Raw genomic sequence first — 19883 nt, forward strand, 5'->3', positions numbered from 1 at the left:
TTATTTCATAAACTGTACTACTAGTGATTTTTTGTTTGTCAAGAATTAATACTATTTCTTGAGTAACACTTTTCTTTCCAGTGGTTTTTGACCCCGAATGATTGGCGTAATTGTTATGATTATCATAAATATGTCACCAATTTCCGCTGTTAAGAGAATTTAACCCTTTTACAATCTTATTAATACACAGAAATGGGGGGTATTTCGTGTGGATTTGCCATTACAGTAGAATTACAACTAATATAACAAATTATACGTATACATTATGGAAAGACCAACTGATAAGTTTATCTAAAAGCAAAACAAACTCAGTCAATGATACATGCAAAGCGATAATCAGAGCCGCTCAGAAAAGCCCATGACAGAATATTACACTGCTATCGTCATATTTTCATCAAACAGGTTTTGATTGGACAGTTCCCGTAAAAACACAGAGGTCTTCACCCAGAAACAGGTGATGAAGGCACTGCTCGAGCTGCCGGTTTCGTTCTGGGAGCAATACATCGTTGTAGATCCAACAAGAACGCCGGCATCAGTGATCAAGAGGGTGCCCAGCAGCAAACATGACTTGCTGTCGCTGTATGGTAAGTGACATACGGAATTATTATAGTCTATTTTCCTAATTATTTTTTCCACAGCAACTCCCTTCAAAGGCGGCACCATTAAGAAGCGAAAGTTTTATGGCACGCCGCCGGCATCTGCCCACAAGAAATAATAAGCCTTTCCTCGTTGGAAGGAATTTGACGTGTTACTTAAGTTTACTTCAAGTATTTGCAGTTTTTTGTTTCCGGCCAGCCATCCCCGAGCTGTATTTATATTTGTACCCAACTAACACAAGCCGCTTTTCTTTATAATTAATGCGTTCGATTATAAGCTTAAGCCCATAATTCATACTAACGAAAGTATACTCATTTTGAGAAACAGTAGAATATGCATATGAAAGCAATGAGAAAAATAAACCAATAGATGAATAAATAAAAATAATGTAACAATTTTTATTTCATAAACTGTACTACTAGTGATTTTTTGTTTGTCAAGAATTAATACTATTTCTTGAGTAACACTTTTCTTTCCAGTGGTTTTTGACCCCGAATGATTGGCGTAATTGTTATGATTATCATAAATATGTCACCAATTTCCGCTGTTAAGAGAATTTAACCCTTTTACAATCTTATTAATACACAGAAATGGGGGGTATTTCGTGTGGATTTGCCATTACAGTAGAATTACAACTAATATAACAAATTATACGTATACATTATGGAAAGACCAACTGATAAGTTTATCTAAAAGCAAAACAAACTCAGTCAATGATACATGCAAAGCGATAATCAGAGCCGCTCAGAAAAGCCCATGACAGAATATTACACTGCTATCGTCATATTTTCATCAAACAGGTTTTGATTGGACAGTTCCCGTAAAAACCTTACCCTCGACATGGAAGCGGCAGTCTGTTGATTGGAACCCATTCGGAATGTTCGAAGCGCATCAGAATCGATCCCTGCAGCTCGTAGTTCTCCTCTCCTTTGCGTTCTCCATTTGCTCTGGATCGCCGAACGCCTCGAGCTGCGGTCATCGGTGCGGAGGGGGCGACTGCATCCAACTGGACCAGCTTTGTGACGGCACCGCCAACTGCTTGGACGCCTCCGATGAGACTGCCGCCATGTGCGAAAAGGTCTGGTGTCCGGGATATGGGTTTCGCTGCAGCTACGGAGCTTGCATAGCCAGCACAGCGGTCTGCGATGGCGGGCGGGACTGTGTCGATGGATCGGACGAGGAGGGATGGCTGTGCCGGGCCCAGATGCAGCAGGCCAACTGCGACAACTGGGAAATGTACTGCTCCTCCGGCCAGTGCATGCCCTACTCCAAGTTGTGCGATGGGATCAGGGATTGCCGGGACGGAGATGATGAGCTGGAGTCTCTTTGCGAAGGTGTCGCCCGCCCAACCACAGTCCGATCAACTACTGCGACCGCGGAAGTCGATCTTACTGAGATGACTCCCACAGTGAAAGAGCGACCTCGTCCCTATCCTGTTGAGGGGAATGGGGAGTGCGCGATTCCACAGTTGCCAAACGTGATTGTGAAGCATTTCACTGATGCGATCCTAACTGCAGGATCCAGAGTAGCCAATGGGACTCGTATATACTACGAGTGTCCCGCTGAGCACTCACTTAAGGGAGAGGACCAGAACATTTGTGAAGACTCATTGTGGGCTAAGAAGTTTCCATACTGCGAAAGTAAATATGATCCTCAAACAACGTCTTTATTCAATCAATTTCAATTAACTTATTTTCAGCGCCCGAAGCCTTTATCTTTAGCCTGGTAATATGCATATTCTCTTTCCTAATGGTGGTATTGATATTCCTAATTTGGCGGGTTCGGCGAGACAATGGCGAGAGAAGGCAACGTGAGGAGCACATTTGGCTGGTGGAGACGAGTAGTACGCATCCCAAAGCAACTGACTTGCCAAAGGTCTAAGGATAAGCTGAACATCAGCTATTATGCTTAAGTGCTTATAAAGTTTAAATTGTAACCGTTTAAGTGCTGACAAACTCTGTTGAGATGCTGTTGAAAGTCACTGTTAATTTTAAAATCGTTAGACGCTGAACATATATATTTTTATCAATAGTTTACTTTTATTTGTATTATTTTTAAGACGAAAAAAATAATACTTTAGAGTTGAATCACTGTTTAAAATACTAAAAAATGTTTTTTTTTAATCTAGTAGAATTACAGATCGAGTCAAGGACTTAATGCTAATATACTCTTTCTTGGGATTACATAAGAGTCCAATTTATTATGTAAACAGTAAGTGCTAATTATTTATAAATAATATCATTAATGTGAAAAACACTTGTTGCTGCTTCTAAACTGTGACTGGAAATCGTGGCATTTTTGCGGGGAAGACACGCGTTCACACTTTCCCGTCGAGAGCGCCAATATTGCTCCAGTACTCCGAAGCGTAGGTACCCCGCACCAGAGTGGCTCCATGCTAGATATTTATCGGTTAGATAACGATTTGCACTTACAGCCGGCTAAGAGTCCCCTTGAAAATGTCCAACATTGCTAAGATCTTCGCCTCCCGTGCCCAGGGTGTCCTGCAGGCAGCCGCCCGCCAGCCACAGGTGGCCACCCGGTTCAGCAGCACCTGTAAGTATATGTGGGATTCCAGGAAGATCAAAGTCCACGCGGTCAGTGGCCAGCTCCACCCTAAGCTGGAATATCAAGATATCAAGTGCCGGTTTCTGCCTAGATCTTGGTACTTTTCCAGCCAAACATTGGTTGCGTAACGATAACGATCACCTCATAACGCTGTCTCTTTTCAGCCACCAACAGCTGGGAGTATATCAAGACCGAAGTGGCCGGCGAGGGCAAGAACGTGGCTGTGATTACCCTAAACCGTCCCAAGGCCTTGAATGCTCTCTGCAACGGCCTGATGAAGGAGCTGTCCACCGCACTGCAACAGTTTGGCAAGGATCAGAGCATCGCCGCCATCGTCTTGACGGGCAGCGAGAAGGCATTCGCCGCTGGAGCCGATATCAAGGAGATGGTGGGCAACACGTACTCGCAGTGCATCCAGGGAAATTTCCTGAACGACTGGACTGAGGTGGCCCGCACTCAGAAGCCTATCATTGCGGCCGTGAACGGCTACGCCTTGGGCGGTGGCTGTGAGCTAGCCATGATGTGCGACATCATCTATGCTGGAGACAAGGCCAAGTTCGGCCAGCCGGAGATTGCCCTGGGCACCATTCCCGGAGCCGGAGGCACCCAGCGTCTGACCCGCGTCGTTGGCAAGTCCAAGGCCATGGAAATGTGCCTCACCGGCAACATGATTGGCGCTCAGGAGGCGGAGAAGCTTGGACTGGCCAGCAAGGTGGTGCCCGCCGACCAGCTGCTCGGTGAGGCCGTAAAGCTGGGCGAGAAGATCGGCTCCCACTCGAATCTGATCGTGCAGCTGTGCAAGGAGGCCGTAAACACGGCCTACGAGACCACTCTCCAGGAGGGTCTGAAGTTTGAGCGTCGCACCTTCCATGCTACGTTCTCAACAGTGAGTCTTTTATTCCTTCTATGTTTTACCCTATCTGATATCCTTGATTTCTTGTAGGCCGATCGCAAGGAGGGCATGACCGCCTTCGCCGAGAAGCGCCCGGCCAAGTTCACCAACGAATAAGGCCCGATGGTAGCACGACCCCTCCCAGCCAGCAATGCATTTATATTCTTGTAACAAAATCAGTTGTTTGTACGCAATTAAAACTTTAATCGTGATAATTTGAAATGAACAAAGTACGATAATTTGTCGGAACAATTTGTGGCATGCTAGCTCGGCTGTCAAGCGGTAATCCATTCCTATAAATATGGTTTATCCATTGATAGTCGTGCAGCAAGCTACATTGCTCTGCTCCTAATCGAAACTAAATAAGTGCATAGGCGAATTGGACGGCTTTATGGATTGAACCCTCTTTTTGGTGTTGAGCTTACAAGGCAAGCTGGTTGGAAAGGTGTGTGCTGTGTAACGATGCCTTCGAGAACCCAAGACTTCCTCCCGGAAATCTAATCCTCCCCGCATTCTTCCCGATCTTTGCGAACTCTGGCTGTGCGATGACGCATCGGAGTCATCGCAACATTGAGCAGAACGTCGACGTCTTCGTGATCGCGAGTAGTTGTTTTTATCTCTGAGCACAGGACTATGTTGTGTGAACTGGAAACATTTGCCCGTTGGCTTAATCAGGCAGGGATCACTGGGATCCTTTAAGAACTCATAGTTTCGATACGTTACAACTCCACGACGTATGTCCGGATTTCTGGGCTCCTTTGTCCGTGAGGTCAATAAGTAATCAGTACATGGTCTGCACTCCTCCCTAAGTCTTCTGGCCCTTTTCCGCTCGAGATGTTCTTCCCACTCTCGTTGGGCACGGGATACCAATGGTTGAGGAGCTTGGCAGGAAGATTGCTGCGGTGGATGGCGGGCTACACAATGGTCACTTGAAGGGCTGCTCCAGTTCCTGCTGCCACAGGACGGACTTCTGGTACATCTGGTGGACCTCTGTGGTTGGGACATATGGTGGTTCCTGAACTTGGATGATCGTGTGGAACATGTTGGTTGCTCAAAACAAGAGTTGGAGTGAGAACATGGCCTTATTTTCAACGTAAATGAGGATTTGGTAGGCCGGTTTAAGTGGGTCTCCGGTCTATTCCTTTTTGTTTTAGGTTGTTGCCGAAATTCTTTTAGACTCAAGTTTTCTTGACTTTGTTTGGCCCATAACTTAGGATCTCTTGGTCCCTGCATATGCTGAGTTCTGGCGTGATCCCTAAAAGTGATTTTTCTGTCCACCGAAGAAGTGTCGTTGCATAATTCCAATTTCTTATCCTCTTGAAGATTAACTTTATAAGATTCCCGTTCTTTAGAAACACCTGCGCTGGAATATCTGGATCGTGTACTATGTGTCGGTCCTTCGCTTCCCGATTGATTTGACTTTAAATGGAGTCCTTTGGTGCCGGAAAATAGGAATCGCTTGGCAAAGGCGTGTAGTCTGGGCAGCAGGCGTGGCTTTTTCGGGGTGCGTCTATCTGAATCTGTGTGCAACTTGGTCGAAACGAGTCCCGACCACTTTCGATGGCTTTCGGTTGGAGAATTTTCTCTTTCTTCCCACGCAGGGTAACTCTCATCGGATGTAGCTTGTCTCCGGTTCCCAGTGTGCCCTGGGACGTAGGATTTTGGCTTCCTGCCATGTGAACAAGTTAGGTAGGTGTGGTGATCATCCAAATCCCAACTACTTTTTTCAACGAACTGTGTTATTATGGATGTACTGCAGGAACACGTTTCCTGATTTCGATCTGGACATCTTCGGCAGAAATTGTGTGGTTGGAGCACCCCACAATTGCGCTTGCTATCGGTCTTCTTCAATCTGCGCTTTACCTGCCCTCTTATGTCTTGTTTCGTTTTTGACCAGTAGTATGAATATGGCTTACTGTCTGGAAACATTTGCCGCTGGTAGCACTTGTGCTCCGCCAGACGTCGCTTCTCCGCTTCCCGAATATCCGGATCCACGGCGGACCACAGATAGCAATAAGGCGGAGGCTTTATCTTCGTGCATTTCGGAATGGGACCACCGCATCGATCAATTATCTTCTGTTTTTCTGAGCGTCGTACAAATCCTTTGTAACCTATGCTTCCTTCCCTGCAATTAGCCGGAATTTCTATATCGTTCACATCATAGAAGTCGGGTCGATGAAGGCATTCCTCACGATGTTGCTGACGACTTGAGATGGATGCATAGAAACTGTTCTCTGAAGGAGCTTTTGTTTCTAAACCTTTAATCTTACAATGATGTTGACCTGTCCTGTTGTTCAAATCCTTCTCTCTAAGATCGGTTGGATGTGTTCTATTGTCACTGGTGGTTTTAGTCTGAGTGCACCTCTTCTGTTTAATACTTCTATTTTGCGTACCGCTTACTTTACTTGTTCCTTGAATGGCCTTGAAGAAAGGACGATTCTCGTACTCGACGCAGCGCGGGTCTCGACTTCTTCTAAATCTGGGAGTTTTACCGGGACATATGGATTGGTCGCAGGGTCTTGGCAAACATTTAGGCTGATCAATAGGGCAGGGACAATTATTAATCTTTTCCATGGGTGTTACATGCGTGGAATGTGATCTAGATAAAATGGGTTTCGATGGACAGCTAACCTCCAAACTGGAAACCGGTGGCTTAGGTTGATCTTGAATTACCATCGGCGTAACTAAGGATGGATTGCTGGCATACATTCTGTGAAGTCTAGTCGCTTCCAGCTGGCTCTCCGTTGGCTGCAGATTACCCTCATCCATAGCCTCATCGTCAACTCTTTCCGCTGAAACTACTTGATTGCTTTTCTTTTCGCTCAGATTTCTATCTTTTGCAAACAGGGACAAGCGCTTCTTGCTGGACTTGATTTCAGATTTCTGAGGGTCTTCCCGACTTAAGGGTGCCGGGGAAAGGGACTCCTTCTTCTGAGGACAGGGGCAAAGCTGCTCATGGTGACGTGTACATGTCAAATTAGTGCAGGGGAATTCCACAGGAGCCGCAGTGTCGATGCCCGGACGCATGTGTCGTCTCTTGGCCGCCGCGTCGTACTTGTAATAGGAGAAACTTGGCTTGCGGGATAGATACTTACGCGGCGGCTGCTCCAAGCCCCGCATCCTGGCGTGGTGTTGCTTAAGGAGGCACAGGAACTCTGGGGACACCCGTCGACCAGGAAGGGAGTACGTCGACGCCTTGTCCTTCCGGCGTACGGCATGTCTTACGGGCACACGAAACCGGAAGCAAAACTTCCGCTTGCAAGGCTTCCTCTCGGCTGTGGATCGTCGAGTATCCAGATACCACTCCGCCGCCTTGTCGTCCACATCGAAGTACTTTAGTCCACGCCCTGCTATGCTTGGCGGCTCCCTTAATTCTTGCTGGGCAGGAGCATCGCTGTGCAGGGTGGAGCATCTCGAGGAATCCAGACAGGTCTGCCCACAGGTCAAAAAGTCATAATATGAGGTGCAGGTATTCTGTAGGTTCAGCTTTTTTGTGTTTAGAGCACTAAAAATATTCATGACGGTAACGAAATTTTGTGGTATTAAAACTGATATACTAGAAAAATAACCTAGTTTTGCAAGGGCTGATTGACCCACAAAAATGGTTTGAAGTGTAATATTAGTGCTAGAGCAATCTTAAATATACCGACTAAGAGCTTATATTTAAAATATTACAAGCTCTTTGGTAAACACATCTCCTGTTTATATGTTTTTGCCCGAAATTTAAGGCTATATGATCGAAGTTCACTGCTTTTCGAATAAAATCCGAGTCCTGTTGGTCCTTGCCTAAAGAAGAGGACCCTTATTAGCAGTGATTGGATTACTTTTTGGAAACTAACCTCAGGGGCAGCAGTTTCGCTTTATTCTTTCAGTTAACATACAAACTGTTTCTTCTGGCGAGGATTTCTTAATCTCCGCTTGATAAGGACCCATATGGTCTTTCCACAATTTGTCAGAGTACCGACGTATTCTTACGGGCTTCAGAGAATCCTTTCGCGTATTGGCAAACTCCTCGTGCCACTTCTGAAAATACTTGTTGTAGATCCCTTCAGAGAATCTTGAAAGATTTACAGGGTCTTCGGGCACCGTCAAAACTTCACTCAAGGTTTCGAACTTCCCTCGCGGTTTCACCTTCTCCTCTAAGTGTGATCTTTTGGTCGGCCAACTATTACGAAGGCTAAGAATGTTCTCAGTCACAAAATCCCTTGCGGGTTTCGGGGGTCGAAAGTCCTTGCGTATGGATACCTCCTCCATCAGTTCCTGGATGCGTGCCTGCACAGAGGCCCGCTCCTCAGTGAAGAAAGTCTGTTGCCACTGTTCCCGCAAATTCAGATCCCTGAGTGCCAAGCTCTCACGGGTCTTGACCTCCTCGCCCACCGATTTTAAGGACAAGATGCTCTGTCGGTTGTCTGTGGCTTCCAGAGTGCTTTCACTCGGTTTTGATTTTTTCTTCTCCTGCTTTGACTGGGATTTCTTTTGGGCTTTGTCTACTTTTGCAATGCCAGCTATGATGTCGTTCATTGTTTTCTTTAAGCCATTATGTATATCATGGTCCTCCGGAAGAATGTCAAACAAGTTTTCGTCTGTGTCTATCACTTCAAACCCCTTATTTACCTCCCTCTTCCGTTTCGGTAACATGGACTGGGCAAAATCCGTTGTGCTGATTACCGATCCGACAGTTCGCTGGCTTTTATCCGATGAGGTTAGACTGGGTGTCTTTTGATAAAAAAAACTTTTCTCGCTGGTCAAGTAGGAAATCGGATTCTTTGAGTTCATCTGGTAATATATTTTCCGATCTGGCATTGAATTCTTTATGTACTGATAAAATTTCTTAAGGTTAATCTTCTTCCCAGGCGCAAACGAAAGGTGATGCCTTGAAGACCGATTTGACTTAAGCGAAAAATTATCGAAATCACTGGATGAACTGGATTGGAATTTTTCTGGTCGAGCCCTTTCCTTGCGATTTAGTACTCCACGAATGTCTGGCAATCTACAGACTTTGGAAGCCAGAATTTTCTCAAAGTGTCGTAAGACTTCGGGTTCTTTGGCCGTCCCTGTTTGTTCAAAAGTTCCCGAAACTTTTCGATCTTTGGTTAATACTAATTTCTTGTTTAACAATACCGGATTTAGGTCGCTATTTGATTTCTTAAGAGCTTTACTATCAGCTTGTATTCGGTACTTGCTTGTTAATGCCCGATTGAGTTCTGGCATTAAGGTTTCTTTGCCCTTAAGCATTTCCAGGAATAGTTTTGTCGGACCCTTTTTTGTACTGGTAATATTAATATGCCTGTAGGTCTCGGAAGTACGAATTCCAAAATTTGGTACTAGCTTTTTTTTCAGCTGGGACATCTTAGTTTTTGCCTTTTTTCCTTCCTGCTTTATCTGAGAACCCAATCGAGTCCGGCTTTTCAATGCTGAAATGTGTTCGGGCATCTCAACATCGTTGCCTTTTATTAGATCTTTAAAGCTCTTATTTCCGGTATTTTGCCAGTTTCCTAGCGTTTTCCTAAACCCCCATGAAAACTTGGCTCCGACCTTGGTAGTTTTCCCTTCACGCTGTTTACTTATCTTTGTATTTTCTTTCGGTAATGCAACTTTAAGCCGTTGAGACGATTTAAGAAGAGGATTAAGCTCGGAAAACTTGACGGCCTTACCCTTAAGCATTCCAATAAAAAGATCTGTGTGCTGAGCTGATTTTTTGGGGAGTTTGGAAGCTTCCAGTTTGTGCATGCTCTTCAAAGCAGAAGGCAGCCCGGGGACCACAGTAGTCGTCTTCTCAAACATTGGGCCGAAATGTTCTGAGGCCCTTTGAGCCTCCCTGCTCCCTGCCTGCTCTTCTCTCTTTTGGTAAATGCCAAAGGTAGTATGCACTCGCTTGATCCTTTTCAGGTCCTTGCTAGTTAGTCTTTCTTTGGAAACCTGCTTAAGCAAAGCATGCTCGAAATATTCAGCAGACGGACTTTTACTTTCTTCACGAGGGTCAGGCGTCATTGCTTTCGAAGGGTTAAAGTAAGGGCTATCCTTTATTTGGCTTCTACGAACGGTCTGAGCCTTGTTTAACTCAAAATGTTTCTGGAACTTGTTCAGAGCATCACGTTTTTTGTTCAAATTTTCTATCAAAATATTCTTCTTTTCTAATTTCTGAGCCTTGGCACTTGCCTTGACCTTTTTTTCGTGCTCCTCGCGCCAGCTGGGATTTATTTTTTTAACGATGACGGGACGTTGGGCGAGTGGAGCTAGGGATGTTTCGGCTTTTAAAGCGGGTTCAGCGTTCCGATGGTCTATTTTTTCAGGCGAAACAGAATGCTCTTCTATCCTCGTAGGTGTTCTTTGCCCTTTGAGATTTTCTGGTTTTCCTTGTTTGCGACGACAGCAAATATCGTATGCAACTTTATCGCTGATTTTTGTTGACGTTTGCCCTTTATAAACCAATTGGCTCTACAAAATTAAGCTAAAAGTCAAATTATTAAGATAGTGGTTTGGGCAAAAAGTAGGGTGAATTTTTAATTTAAAAAAAAAACAATGCTTTCTGACTATGAGGATAAGCTGAAATGCATTATTACGGGAGATGAGACATGGATCTGTACTTACGACCATGAAACGACGGAGGAACTAAGCAGATATGATGCTAAAGCCGAGGCTAGACCGAAAAGAGCACGTCAAAGTCGTTCAAAAATTAGTACATGATGACAGTTCTTTTCGTGGTGTGGTGTACTATGAATTCCTTCCACCCGGCCAAACTCTTAACAAGAAATATAATTTGAGCGTTATGCATCATATGCGAAAAGCAATCGTCTAAAAAGGTTCTTGCATCACGATAATGCACCGTCTTACACCGCACTCACTCTTCGTGACCATTTCGCCAAAAATTCGACGCATATCGTTCCGCAACACCCGTATTCGTCTGATTTATCTCCGAGTTACTTCCGGCTATCCCCAAAACTCAAGAAACCACACCGGAAAACGCGTTGAGTCTATTGGGGAGATTTAAGCTGAGTAAAAGAAGGCGCCGATGGCTATACCGGAAAGGGACTATTTGGCATGATTCGAGGATTGGAAAAATCGTTTGCATAAGAGTATTTTGTCGGGAGGAGATTACTTTGAAGGGGATGAAAGGGGGGATAGTAGTAAAAGAAGTCAATAAGCTACAAGAAAGACAAAACAAGGAGGCTCTGGCTCTTTTTATGCGGCGGCGTGAATAGGCTTTTAAAAAGAGTTTTTACACATTTTAATATTACCAGTTTCCACATTGCTATTGGCTGTATGAAAATATCGTCTATATGCCAATAAAAATATTATAAATTAAAATATTATGAAATTTCTGGTGGGACAGCCTTTCTCGCTGTGTCAAAATCAACTTGGTAAATTTACCCCAATCATTTTTAGACACATACAAGGAGAATAATATATATATATATTCTCGATCAACATCAACATACGATTCTAGTAAGTCAAAAAGGCCTTTGGGTCAACTATATTGTATAGATAAGATAGAAATGATAGGATAATAAAAAGAAACAACATAATGGCATCGTTATTGTTCCTCATAATTTGGTATGAAAATTAAATAGGTTTTATTTATTTTAAGGAAATAAAATGCTCGAAAATTTGTAACCTTTTCTAATGCTCAGCAACTTTCGGTCGGGAATTTTTACATAAGTGTTGCATGTCAAAAGTTGAGAAACATCAAGAGTTTTTAATTCCAATATTCAAAACAATTAGCCGGGGGACAATTTTAAAACCATAGGCAAAAAATGGGCATACTCGATTATTAAAAACAAAATAAAATAACAACGGAATCAAATTGTTTTCCCACAAATATTTTAACCCGAAAAAATCATCGATTAAAAGACTAAACAAGAAAGAGCGCCATAGTCGGGTACATCGACTACCATATATGTACCAGTTACTTAACTAATGGGAGCAAGAGAGAAATGGAGATATAGGAGCAGCAAAAGAGATTGTAAAGCGCCACCTACCCGCGATTTCAATATGTGGTACACATGACAGATTTAAGCGATATGTGCGTTTGTGGGCGTTAGAGTGGGCGTATGTCCTTCTGTCTAACACTAAGATTTTGAACACTATAAGAGCAGGCTATTGGGATTTGGCATGCAGATTCCTGAGCTTCTTGCGCAGCGCAAGTTTGTTTCAGCAGGGTGTCACGCCGACTCTAATGCCCACAAACCGCCCAAAACTGTGTCTCCTGCAGTTTTAATGCTAGAATAAAAATTTTAACTGAAATGTATTGTTCTCATCAATACCTATCGATTGACACACACCGCCAACAAACTTCAAAAAATCGTAAATATAAACTCGGATATCTCGGAAACTATCAATGATAGAGAGTTGGGATTCCGTTGCCTTGTACGTAGCGCAAGTTCGTTACGCGAACATGCCACGCCTACTCTAACGCCCACAAGCCGCCCAATCCTGTAGCGCCCACAAATTTCATGCTAGAAAAAAGTATTACTTTCCTCAATACCTATCGATTGACCCAAAAAAAGATTGCAACGCCCACTCTAACGCCCAAAACGCTTAAATCAGTCTACCGCCCACATAACCATATATTGAGATCACGGGTAGGTGGCGCCTTTCAATCTCGCCTTGCTGCATATCTCCATTTCCCTTTGGTCCCTTTAGCTGAGTAACGGATATCTGATAGTCGAGGTACTCGACTATAGCGTTCTTCCTTGTTTTTTAAATCTAAACGAACAATATCTCAAAGTCAGGCCTCACCAATTGCTTTAGTTTAAGCCCTGTCCAAAAAAGGAGTCTAGGAACTTTTTTCTTTTACCTTGAATTAGTACCACTGTCGCCCTGCGACAGTAGAGAATGGCCCATAGGGCGATAATAAACCGAGTATCATTAAATTCACCTGACGATTGGGTACATTCCAGCCACTTTTCTGGTTCGGCGCACAGTAAATTTGTATCTTCCGTCGTACCTCATTGTACGAATTTTGCCTTGGCTTACACCAGCACACCGCAGACATAGTAGAAGTTTGAAACGCAAGTATCCACAAACAAAAAATCTCAGTTGTAGTTTCCCGAAATGTGTGTCAGAACTTGAATTAAAAATCAAGGATGGCCACACTGGCTGCGCCTTACAGCCCGCTGTAAACGGCTTCTCAGCAGAGCCGTAAGAAAACGCGGCTATGTTCGGCTGCTCCGACATATGTACATTTAGCAAGAGTCCTGCGCGCTGACAGTCGAATTTCCGTTGAGAGCGAAGCTGGCAAAAAGTAAAAGTGAAAATCAGGCCCTTGAAATTTCTTCATCAATTATGGATTGATTACCACGAGTACAGTGATTTGTTTGCGAGCGCGGTTAACGGAAAGTGAATTTGAAAGCTAGTGGCAAAAGTATAAATTTCCCTTCTGTGCCGTAATCCATAATTGCGAGCAAGCACTCGAGCGCACCCACCCACACCACGCACGGTATATACACACAGTTGTGGGTGAGCCGCCCCCACTTTGCCCTTGGCCCCACGGACAGAAGAAGCGTTCGATTTTTCACAACAGTCAGTGAAAACGCCAGCGGAGGAACCCCGAGAGCCCGAGAACCACGACAAACACGAGAACCGGAGACCCATTATCACCATGGACATGCTCAACCAGATACTCAGCATCAATAATGGCGGCGCCTACGGGGGCGGGAAGGCTGGTGGCGCCTTCGACCCCCTCACGTTCGCCATGAAGCCCCAAGTTGTCATCAGGGCCCTCTGCTGGGTGAGTTCGTACGAGCGCCGTCCTGGGAATCGCTGGGATTTGTGGACACACACGCCACTCACACGACCCGATTGTCACACTGTCACAACACATAATTCATGAAGAAATGGGAAAAGTATCTTACACCCCAAACTTGCCCGCCTATTTCGCTGTATTACTCAATATTATTTAGCGTATTAATAGGCTTAATTTATTTAAAGACACTTGAACTTTCAGCTTTAAGAAAAATATTCTGTTTTAAAGACATAAATATTGCGTTTATAAAATCCACATCCTTAAGTCTTATTCTTTTGTAAAATGTTTTATAAGGACTGTAAATGAAATTAATTTTAATTGAAAAAGAAAAATCCCAAACTTATCAAAATGTTCTGCGTTCTTTTTTTTATGCCCGATATCCGTAGAGTAAAAGGATATACCAAATTCGTCGTTTTAAATATATTATTAAAAGATTACAGCTTGGAAACAAATTTAAACTAAACCGAAAATTATAAGGAAGAAAATAAATATTTTGAGTCAAAAAATGACCTTATTGTGCCAATTCTCGTACGGTTACATTATGGGCTTTTTAATGTTGCATAAGCCGTACGTGTGTTTTGGAATCTTAGCAAACCGTGAATGTCACCACATAAACGTAGTTGGACCCAAATGTCCGATTTGTTTACACCCGCTGCGCAGGGGCGCTGGGGATTTGAGCCGAAGAAGGGGGGTACTGTTCAGCTGCAAAGCGACCATAGAAACTCTCACGTCCATAAAAGCTTTATAATTAAATGTCGTAAGGTCCCGGGCAATTGACCACTAGGCTTAGGACTTTATTTTACCACCGATTTGATGTGCGTCACCATCCAAGTGGGAAAGTGCTACAACCGAGGGGGCGGTAGTTTGTGCCTGTTTGCTTTCCATTTGTGTATACGTAATATTTACCCACTCTGTTGACCAAGGACTCTGCCTTGCGATTGCAGAGCCTTTTCCTCCCTCCTGGCCAAACAAACTAAACTTGGCCTTCATTTCGCGAATTGGGTCACAAGCATAAGTACGTGTCTGCCCGATGTCTGTGTACTTGAACTTCTGGTTTGTTGCACCTGCTTAAAAAATCAATAGTGGAGTGTGAGTTCTATAGCAGCATAATATACAAATATCTGTATCTCCAGACTCCAGATCTAAGCTTATATTTAATAAGGGTATCAAATTTCTTAGTTGCCCTTACTGTCCCAAAGACCAAAGATTGATTTGATAAAAAATCCAGTCCAAAGGTCTTCAAAAATAATAACTGGATACTAAAATATATACGTATTGTAAGTCGAGTGGAAGTGTGTAAATATCAAGGAAGTTTATCGTGAATTGTGATTTGAAGAAACATAAGACTGAGTTCATAAAAACATATATCACTAACACATATAATATGTTAAATGGGTCACCTATTTTCTACCCATTACCGCATCATTAAAAGTTAATGTATGCCCACACTCATAAGGAATTTACTTCATTATCCAGCTCTTCTCGGTCGTGGTCTTCGGCTGCATATCCTCGGAGGGTTGGACGGAGAAGGATGGCAAGGAGTACTGCCTTTACAATGGCGATGGCATGGCCTGCAAGTACGGCAACATGGTGGGCGTCTTCGGGTTCCTGGCCTCCATGGGCTTCATGGGCGGCGAGTTCCTTTTCGAGCGGATGTCGTCGGTGAAGAGCAGAAAGCGTTACGTCATGGCTGACATGGGGTTCTCGGGTACACTCAGTACATTCCTTTGACTACGACTGAACCTTAATGACAATCCTTCATTGCAGCCTTCTGGACCTTTATGTACTTCGTGGCCTTCCTCTACTTGTGGTCCCAATGGAGCTCATCGCCCCCGCCGCCACTGGGAATCGGAGCTGGCAGCATGAAGACCGCCATTTGGTTCTGCCTCTTCTCGATTGTCAGCTGGGTGGGTAGATTTTAGTCCTTGCGCTGCAATTAGTTTTCTCCAACAACGACTCCGTCTCTTAGGCCCTCTGCGCTCTGATGGCCTACAAGCGCTTCCTGATCGGCGCCGGTGATGAGTTCACTTCAGCCTTCGAAACGGACCCGGCCAACGTGGTCCATCAACAAGCCTACGGTTACTCAATGGACAACGACAATGACCAGTATAGCGCCTCACCATTTGGCCAGCCCCAACAGGGTAAGTCCATAGCCAAAACATTTCCTGTGTAAGGGAGTTAGGAGTGGTCATCCATTCTCCACTTATAGATACAGATTTAACTCGATTGTAGTATGTTGAAGCAAGACATTGTCGATATCTGTTCAAAGTTTAAGGACCTTTAAATATTTAAAGATTGGCTTTATGTGCAACTTTATTTAATCTAATTTGTAATATAATTTTTTAAGCCGATGATTGACAATTGCACATAGACTTTGGCAGAGTAATTTCCAAGTAGGGAAAAACTATCTAATAGGTGTCTTTCAAATTATATAGTTAATACAGATAAATAACTCATAATTATTACATTGCGGTGCTAAGTATGTTTATGCTTGAAGTATAGTTTCAAGATTGTTTTACCGGCCTTCTCACAGATAGGAACTACAAGAGGGACTCCTGAATCTTATTTGTATTTTGATTTTACCAACTAGAACTGAAGAAAGGTTAACAGCCCGCAGTTACTAGTTTTTAATGATATTTCCCCTTCTCATACGATGAATCTAAAACTTTCCACAGGAGGCATGGAGCAGCAGCAATCCGGAATGGAGTACCAGCAGCCCACCTACTAAGGAATTTCCAAACTTGCTCCTCCGTTGTCCGCACACACTCACTTCGATTTTGTAGTGCAACTGGCAAAGGTTTACACGACTAAACAGCTACACACATGTTGGCTTTACCATATACACCGATGTCGAACATATAACAAGAGTAACCGAAACAATAACAGTTGATACAAGCAAGCAGCAGCAGAAACCAATCCACGCATTGGATCCAATCTCCCAATCCACGCTTTATCTACCGGGAGAGTCAGGGGATATTTCCGATATCGGATATGTCAGAGTAGTTTGAATAACTCGTAAGCTAGCCCCTTAAGTTGAGTGTGCAGTTTTGTAGTGGGAATTTGTTGCAATATATTATACAGATATACAACTAGTTATATATCCCATATGTATACATCCTACCCGTGCTTTCAACGTTGTTAGTTATTTAGTGTTTACGTGTACGTACTATATGATTTTGATTTGTGCCAGACCCTGGTCCCCCAATGATCAGCTTGTTAACGATGGCAATAGCCTACAACAGAGGGAAACATGATGTTTTTTAGATAAATTTACACACGTGCAGTGCAAATAGTTGAAAACGATGCAATTTGGCCACCGGGAGGACAGACGAACCACTGCTCAAACCACATATCCAATATCCATCTGGAAAACCCCACAAATAGACCTGCGGCCAGGGTCAAAGCTTGGTTAAATGAGCAGCAATAGCAACCACTACAATAACCGCCAAACAATATGTACATTGTAAGCCATAAGAGATCTTAAAACCGAGAAATTGTTGTAAGGGAATAAGAATTCGGGAGATTAATGCAGGAATAGTTATGGTTCGCGAGCACGCTGAAAATGGTATGGGGCTTGTTCAAGGCTTATTGTTGCCCAAATATTAACGACAAATTGTATAGTAACTATAAATACCCAATCAAATGGAAATTTACTTATGTGTACAATACCCATTATGCATTGTAAAGGGGAGATCTCAACTGACAGATACAACTGGGCGAGATGGCTCCTTCGATATACTCAAATATCAATGAATGTAAACATATTGATTACATAAATGTTCACTTAGTGCAGCAAGTTGCGATAACCTACAAATGTATTTGTTAATTTAAATACTATATACATATATATTATATATATTTACGGATTGTATGTGTAATACGAAGCGCCCTGTTAAATGCAACAAGGAGATGGGGATCTCAGCAAATATACAATATAAATTAATCATGTAGAATTCGTGTGCGTTAAATGGTAGAAAGAAAAAAAACAATTGACTCATTTAAATAATAAAGATCGAAAAAAAAGGGAACCCAGCCCTAAATCGGCTTGAACATTTGCGAACACTATTGTAACAGAGAAACTCCTCAAACAAGATTCTCAACTGAAAACCCCTTAAATAAAAATAAATACATATTTTTAAAAACCAACCCAAAATTAGTAATGTTATCTCTTTGGGCGTGTTACTCTATTTATAGGTAGTTCGATAAAAATACTGGAATTACTGCAGTTGTTGTTAAGTTCGAGTTGTTAGGTGTTTCAGGTCAATAAGTTGAATCACCGTGCATATCATTCTGTAATAGATTACAAAATTTAAAATTCAAGAACTCATTCTACTATATGTTACCAAAAACTTTTTCCAGGGGTCCTCATCCAGACTTTGTTCTTTCTCTAGAAAATTCTGGAGCAAGACTAGGTTGTTGTTTGTTTTTCGACTCTGCAATGGTCAGATCACTCCACTGATTTATACCCTTCTTAAAGGATTCAACCCACAAATCGTATTGCACATTGTGATTCTGAATTGCTTTCCAGTTGTTGCAAAAGATTTGTTGGCGTTTCTCTGCTTCAGCAGCATCTTCATATTTCGCTCCAAAGTCAATCTGTAACTCACAAGATTATATTTTTAATTGCTATAAATTGCATACCACATCTTACCAGGAACTTTTCCCAGGCATCTTGGCATTTAGTGTTATCTTGATCGTTCTTAGACGTTTCAGTACTGAACTGAATTTTAGAAAATTCTGGAGCAAGACTAGGTCGCTGTTTGTTTTTCCACTCTTCAATGGTAAGATCACTCCACTGATTTATACCCTTCTTAAAGGATTCGACCCCCAGTTCGTATTGCAAATTGTGCACCTGAATCGCTTTCCAGTTGTCGCAAAAAATATCTCGGCGTCTCTCGGTCTCAGCAGCATCGTAATATTTCGCTCCGAATTCAATCTACAAGTTATATTACTTAGTTCGAATTTTTTTTTGTAATTCTACAATATCTTACTAGGAACTTGTCCCAGGCAGCCTGACAATTCTTATTATCTCTCACATCTTCACTGGCTTCTATGGTGATATCAGTCTCGGAAATTTTCGGCTTGAGCTGAGGGCGTTGTTTCTCCTTCCACTCTTCAATGGTAAGATCACTCCACTGGTTAATACCCTTTCTAAAACTCTCGAGTCCTGATTCGTATTGCGAATTGTGGTTCTGAACATTTTTCCAATTTTTGCAGAAGATGATGTTTCGCTTTTGTCGCTCGAGATCGTTCTCGTAGTGTACATTAAAATCGATCTAAAGCGAATGACTTTCTTAAGCGATCCATTTCTGGAAATGTGTAATCAAAGCTTACCAGGAACTTTTGCCATGCAGATTGGCACTGACCATTCCCATCTGATATTGCCGTGGTGGTTTTAGCTGACTGAGTTGTGATTTCTGTAGCTGTCGATGAGTCAGTAGGGCTTATTCTAGTTGTGACATTACTCCCCAAAACAATTTTTTGAGTTTCTGGTGTGGTGGTGGTTGAAATTGTTGGTAGGCCACAAGCCGCGCCCATCAAACACAGGATCAGTGGAACGCCAACAATTATTAAAGCTGTGCCCATCTCAAAAACTTTTTGGTACTGCGCAACGAACTGCGAGAATGGCAAATTAAGTATGTGAAATATAAGCGAATACTCAAAGATCAGCTGCTTTGAGAGAGGAAGCCTTAATAAGACCTCTCTCGAGAACCGCCGATCTGTAGTTCTCGGCATTACGTGATCATTCGCCCTGCTTTCTCTTCAAAGCGTTGAAGAGAGTAGAGTCAGTTACCTAAGTTGCATGTGCATTCAGTGTATACCCTTGCATGAAAATTACGATGTTGCGATCGAAAGCTGTACAAAGTACATAACTCTTGAAACAATTTTCCCTTCAAGTCCGCATCTTATTGGATCAGTGTTAAAATTAAACCAAAACTTGACTTAAATTATAGTACCTCTCAAAATGTAATTTTTGGAAAATATCCCTACTTGAAAGGGGTTCTAAGCTTCGGTGTCCGTAGCTCGCGCCCTCTCTCTTTGTTTGTGAATTGTTTATGCGATATCCACTTTCTTAAAGTGAAA

General features: G+C 42.9%; 6 protein-coding genes across 8 annotated transcripts; 3 read left to right on the top strand and 3 right to left on the bottom strand.

The window, feature by feature from the left end:
• Positions 1-1428: 1428 nt before the first annotated feature.
• On the top strand, positions 1429-2629 carry LOC108019776 (modular serine protease). Its single transcript, XM_017087752.4, has 2 exons — positions 1429-2237; positions 2297-2629. The coding sequence occupies exons 1-2, from the start codon at positions 1475-1477 to the stop codon at positions 2476-2478; spliced, it is 945 nt and encodes a 314-aa protein (XP_016943241.3). The 5' UTR covers positions 1429-1474; the 3' UTR covers positions 2479-2629.
• On the bottom strand, positions 2243-7830 carry LOC108019772 (uncharacterized). Of its 2 annotated transcripts, none has more exons than XM_070994912.1 (2): positions 6728-6831; positions 2243-6680 (listed from the first exon to the last, which is right to left on the bottom strand). In XM_070994912.1, the coding sequence occupies exon 2, from the start codon at positions 6626-6628 to the stop codon at positions 4403-4405; it is 2226 nt and encodes a 741-aa protein (XP_070851013.1). In that variant the 5' UTR covers positions 6629-6680; positions 6728-6831; the 3' UTR covers positions 2243-4402. The 2 variants fall into 2 exon arrangements, with proteins under 2 accessions (XP_070851013.1, XP_070851014.1); XM_070994913.1 differs by having other exon boundaries at positions 6510-6680; positions 6728-7830.
• Positions 3038-4276, top strand: Echs1 (Enoyl-CoA hydratase, short chain 1). The gene is made up of 3 exons (XM_017087751.4): positions 3038-3150; positions 3327-4048; positions 4106-4276. Exons 1-3 carry the CDS (start codon positions 3054-3056, stop codon positions 4169-4171), a joined length of 885 nt encoding a protein of 294 aa, XP_016943240.2. The 5' UTR covers positions 3038-3053; the 3' UTR covers positions 4172-4276.
• LOC108019773 (uncharacterized) lies at positions 7709-10339 on the bottom strand. Its single transcript, XM_017087745.4, has 2 exons — positions 7894-10339; positions 7709-7840 (listed from the first exon to the last, which is right to left on the bottom strand). The coding sequence occupies exon 1, from the start codon at positions 10043-10045 to the stop codon at positions 7895-7897; it is 2151 nt and encodes a 716-aa protein (XP_016943234.3). The 5' UTR covers positions 10046-10339; the 3' UTR covers positions 7709-7840; position 7894.
• A 2925-nt stretch (positions 10340-13264) lies between these two features.
• Syngr (synaptogyrin) lies at positions 13265-17945 on the top strand. The gene is made up of 5 exons (XM_017087753.4): positions 13265-13784; positions 15276-15507; positions 15567-15706; positions 15769-15940; positions 16475-17945. Exons 1-5 carry the CDS (start codon positions 13656-13658, stop codon positions 16525-16527), a joined length of 726 nt encoding a protein of 241 aa, XP_016943242.1. The 5' UTR covers positions 13265-13655; the 3' UTR covers positions 16528-17945.
• LOC108019774 (cystein proteinase inhibitor protein salarin) lies at positions 17930-19417 on the bottom strand. Of its 2 annotated transcripts, none has more exons than XM_017087750.4 (5): positions 19134-19417; positions 18791-19075; positions 18451-18735; positions 18143-18395; positions 17930-18019 (listed from the first exon to the last, which is right to left on the bottom strand). In XM_017087750.4, exons 1-4 carry the CDS (start codon positions 19383-19385, stop codon positions 18165-18167), a joined length of 1053 nt encoding a protein of 350 aa, XP_016943239.2. In that variant the 5' UTR covers positions 19386-19417; the 3' UTR covers positions 17930-18019; positions 18143-18164. The 2 variants fall into 2 exon arrangements, with proteins under 2 accessions (XP_016943239.2, XP_016943237.2); XM_017087748.4 differs by having other exon boundaries at positions 17930-18089.
• Positions 19418-19883: the final 466 nt, after the last annotated feature.

Source organism: Drosophila suzukii, chromosome 2R (assembly GCF_043229965.1).
Source record: "Drosophila suzukii chromosome 2R, CBGP_Dsuzu_IsoJpt1.0, whole genome shotgun sequence".
In the NCBI taxonomy this organism is placed as follows: domain Eukaryota; kingdom Metazoa; phylum Arthropoda; class Insecta; order Diptera; family Drosophilidae; genus Drosophila; species Drosophila suzukii.

What these genes read in the sequence shown, in the direction of transcription:
- LOC108019776 (XM_017087752.4), top strand. Translation starts at nt 1,475, where the DNA reads ATGTTCGAAGCGCATCAGAATCGATCCCTGCAGCTCGTAGTTCTCCTC. An exon ending in GAAGTTTCCATACTGCGAAA is followed by an intron (nt 2,238 to 2,296) that starts GTAAATATGATC and finishes ACTTATTTTCAG; the next exon opens with CGCCCGAAGCCTTTATCTTT.
- Echs1 (XM_017087751.4), top strand. Translation starts at nt 3,054, where the DNA reads ATGTCCAACATTGCTAAGATCTTCGCCTCCCGTGCCCAGGGTGTCCTG. An exon ending in CACCCGGTTCAGCAGCACCT is followed by an intron (nt 3,151 to 3,326) that starts GTAAGTATATGT and finishes GTCTCTTTTCAG; the next exon opens with CCACCAACAGCTGGGAGTAT. An exon ending in TCCATGCTACGTTCTCAACA is followed by an intron (nt 4,049 to 4,105) that starts GTGAGTCTTTTA and finishes GATTTCTTGTAG; the next exon opens with GCCGATCGCAAGGAGGGCAT.
- LOC108019772 (XM_070994912.1), bottom strand. Translation starts at nt 6,628, where the DNA reads ATGGAAAAGATTAATAATTGTCCCTGCCCTATTGATCAGCCTAAATGT.
- LOC108019773 (XM_017087745.4), bottom strand. Translation starts at nt 10,045, where the DNA reads ATGACGCCTGACCCTCGTGAAGAAAGTAAAAGTCCGTCTGCTGAATAT.
- Syngr (XM_017087753.4), top strand. Translation starts at nt 13,656, where the DNA reads ATGGACATGCTCAACCAGATACTCAGCATCAATAATGGCGGCGCCTAC. An exon ending in GGCTGACATGGGGTTCTCGG is followed by an intron (nt 15,508 to 15,566) that starts GTACACTCAGTA and finishes CCTTCATTGCAG; the next exon opens with CCTTCTGGACCTTTATGTAC. An exon ending in TCTTCTCGATTGTCAGCTGG is followed by an intron (nt 15,707 to 15,768) that starts GTGGGTAGATTT and finishes TCCGTCTCTTAG; the next exon opens with GCCCTCTGCGCTCTGATGGC.
- LOC108019774 (XM_017087750.4), bottom strand. Translation starts at nt 19,385, where the DNA reads ATGGGCACAGCTTTAATAATTGTTGGCGTTCCACTGATCCTGTGTTTG. An exon ending in CTGCATGGCAAAAGTTCCTG is followed by an intron (nt 19,076 to 19,133) that starts GTAAGCTTTGAT and finishes CATTCGCTTTAG; the next exon opens with ATCGATTTTAATGTACACTA. An exon ending in ATGCCTGGGAAAAGTTCCTG is followed by an intron (nt 18,396 to 18,450) that starts GTAAGATGTGGT and finishes TGTGAGTTACAG; the next exon opens with ATTGACTTTGGAGCGAAATA.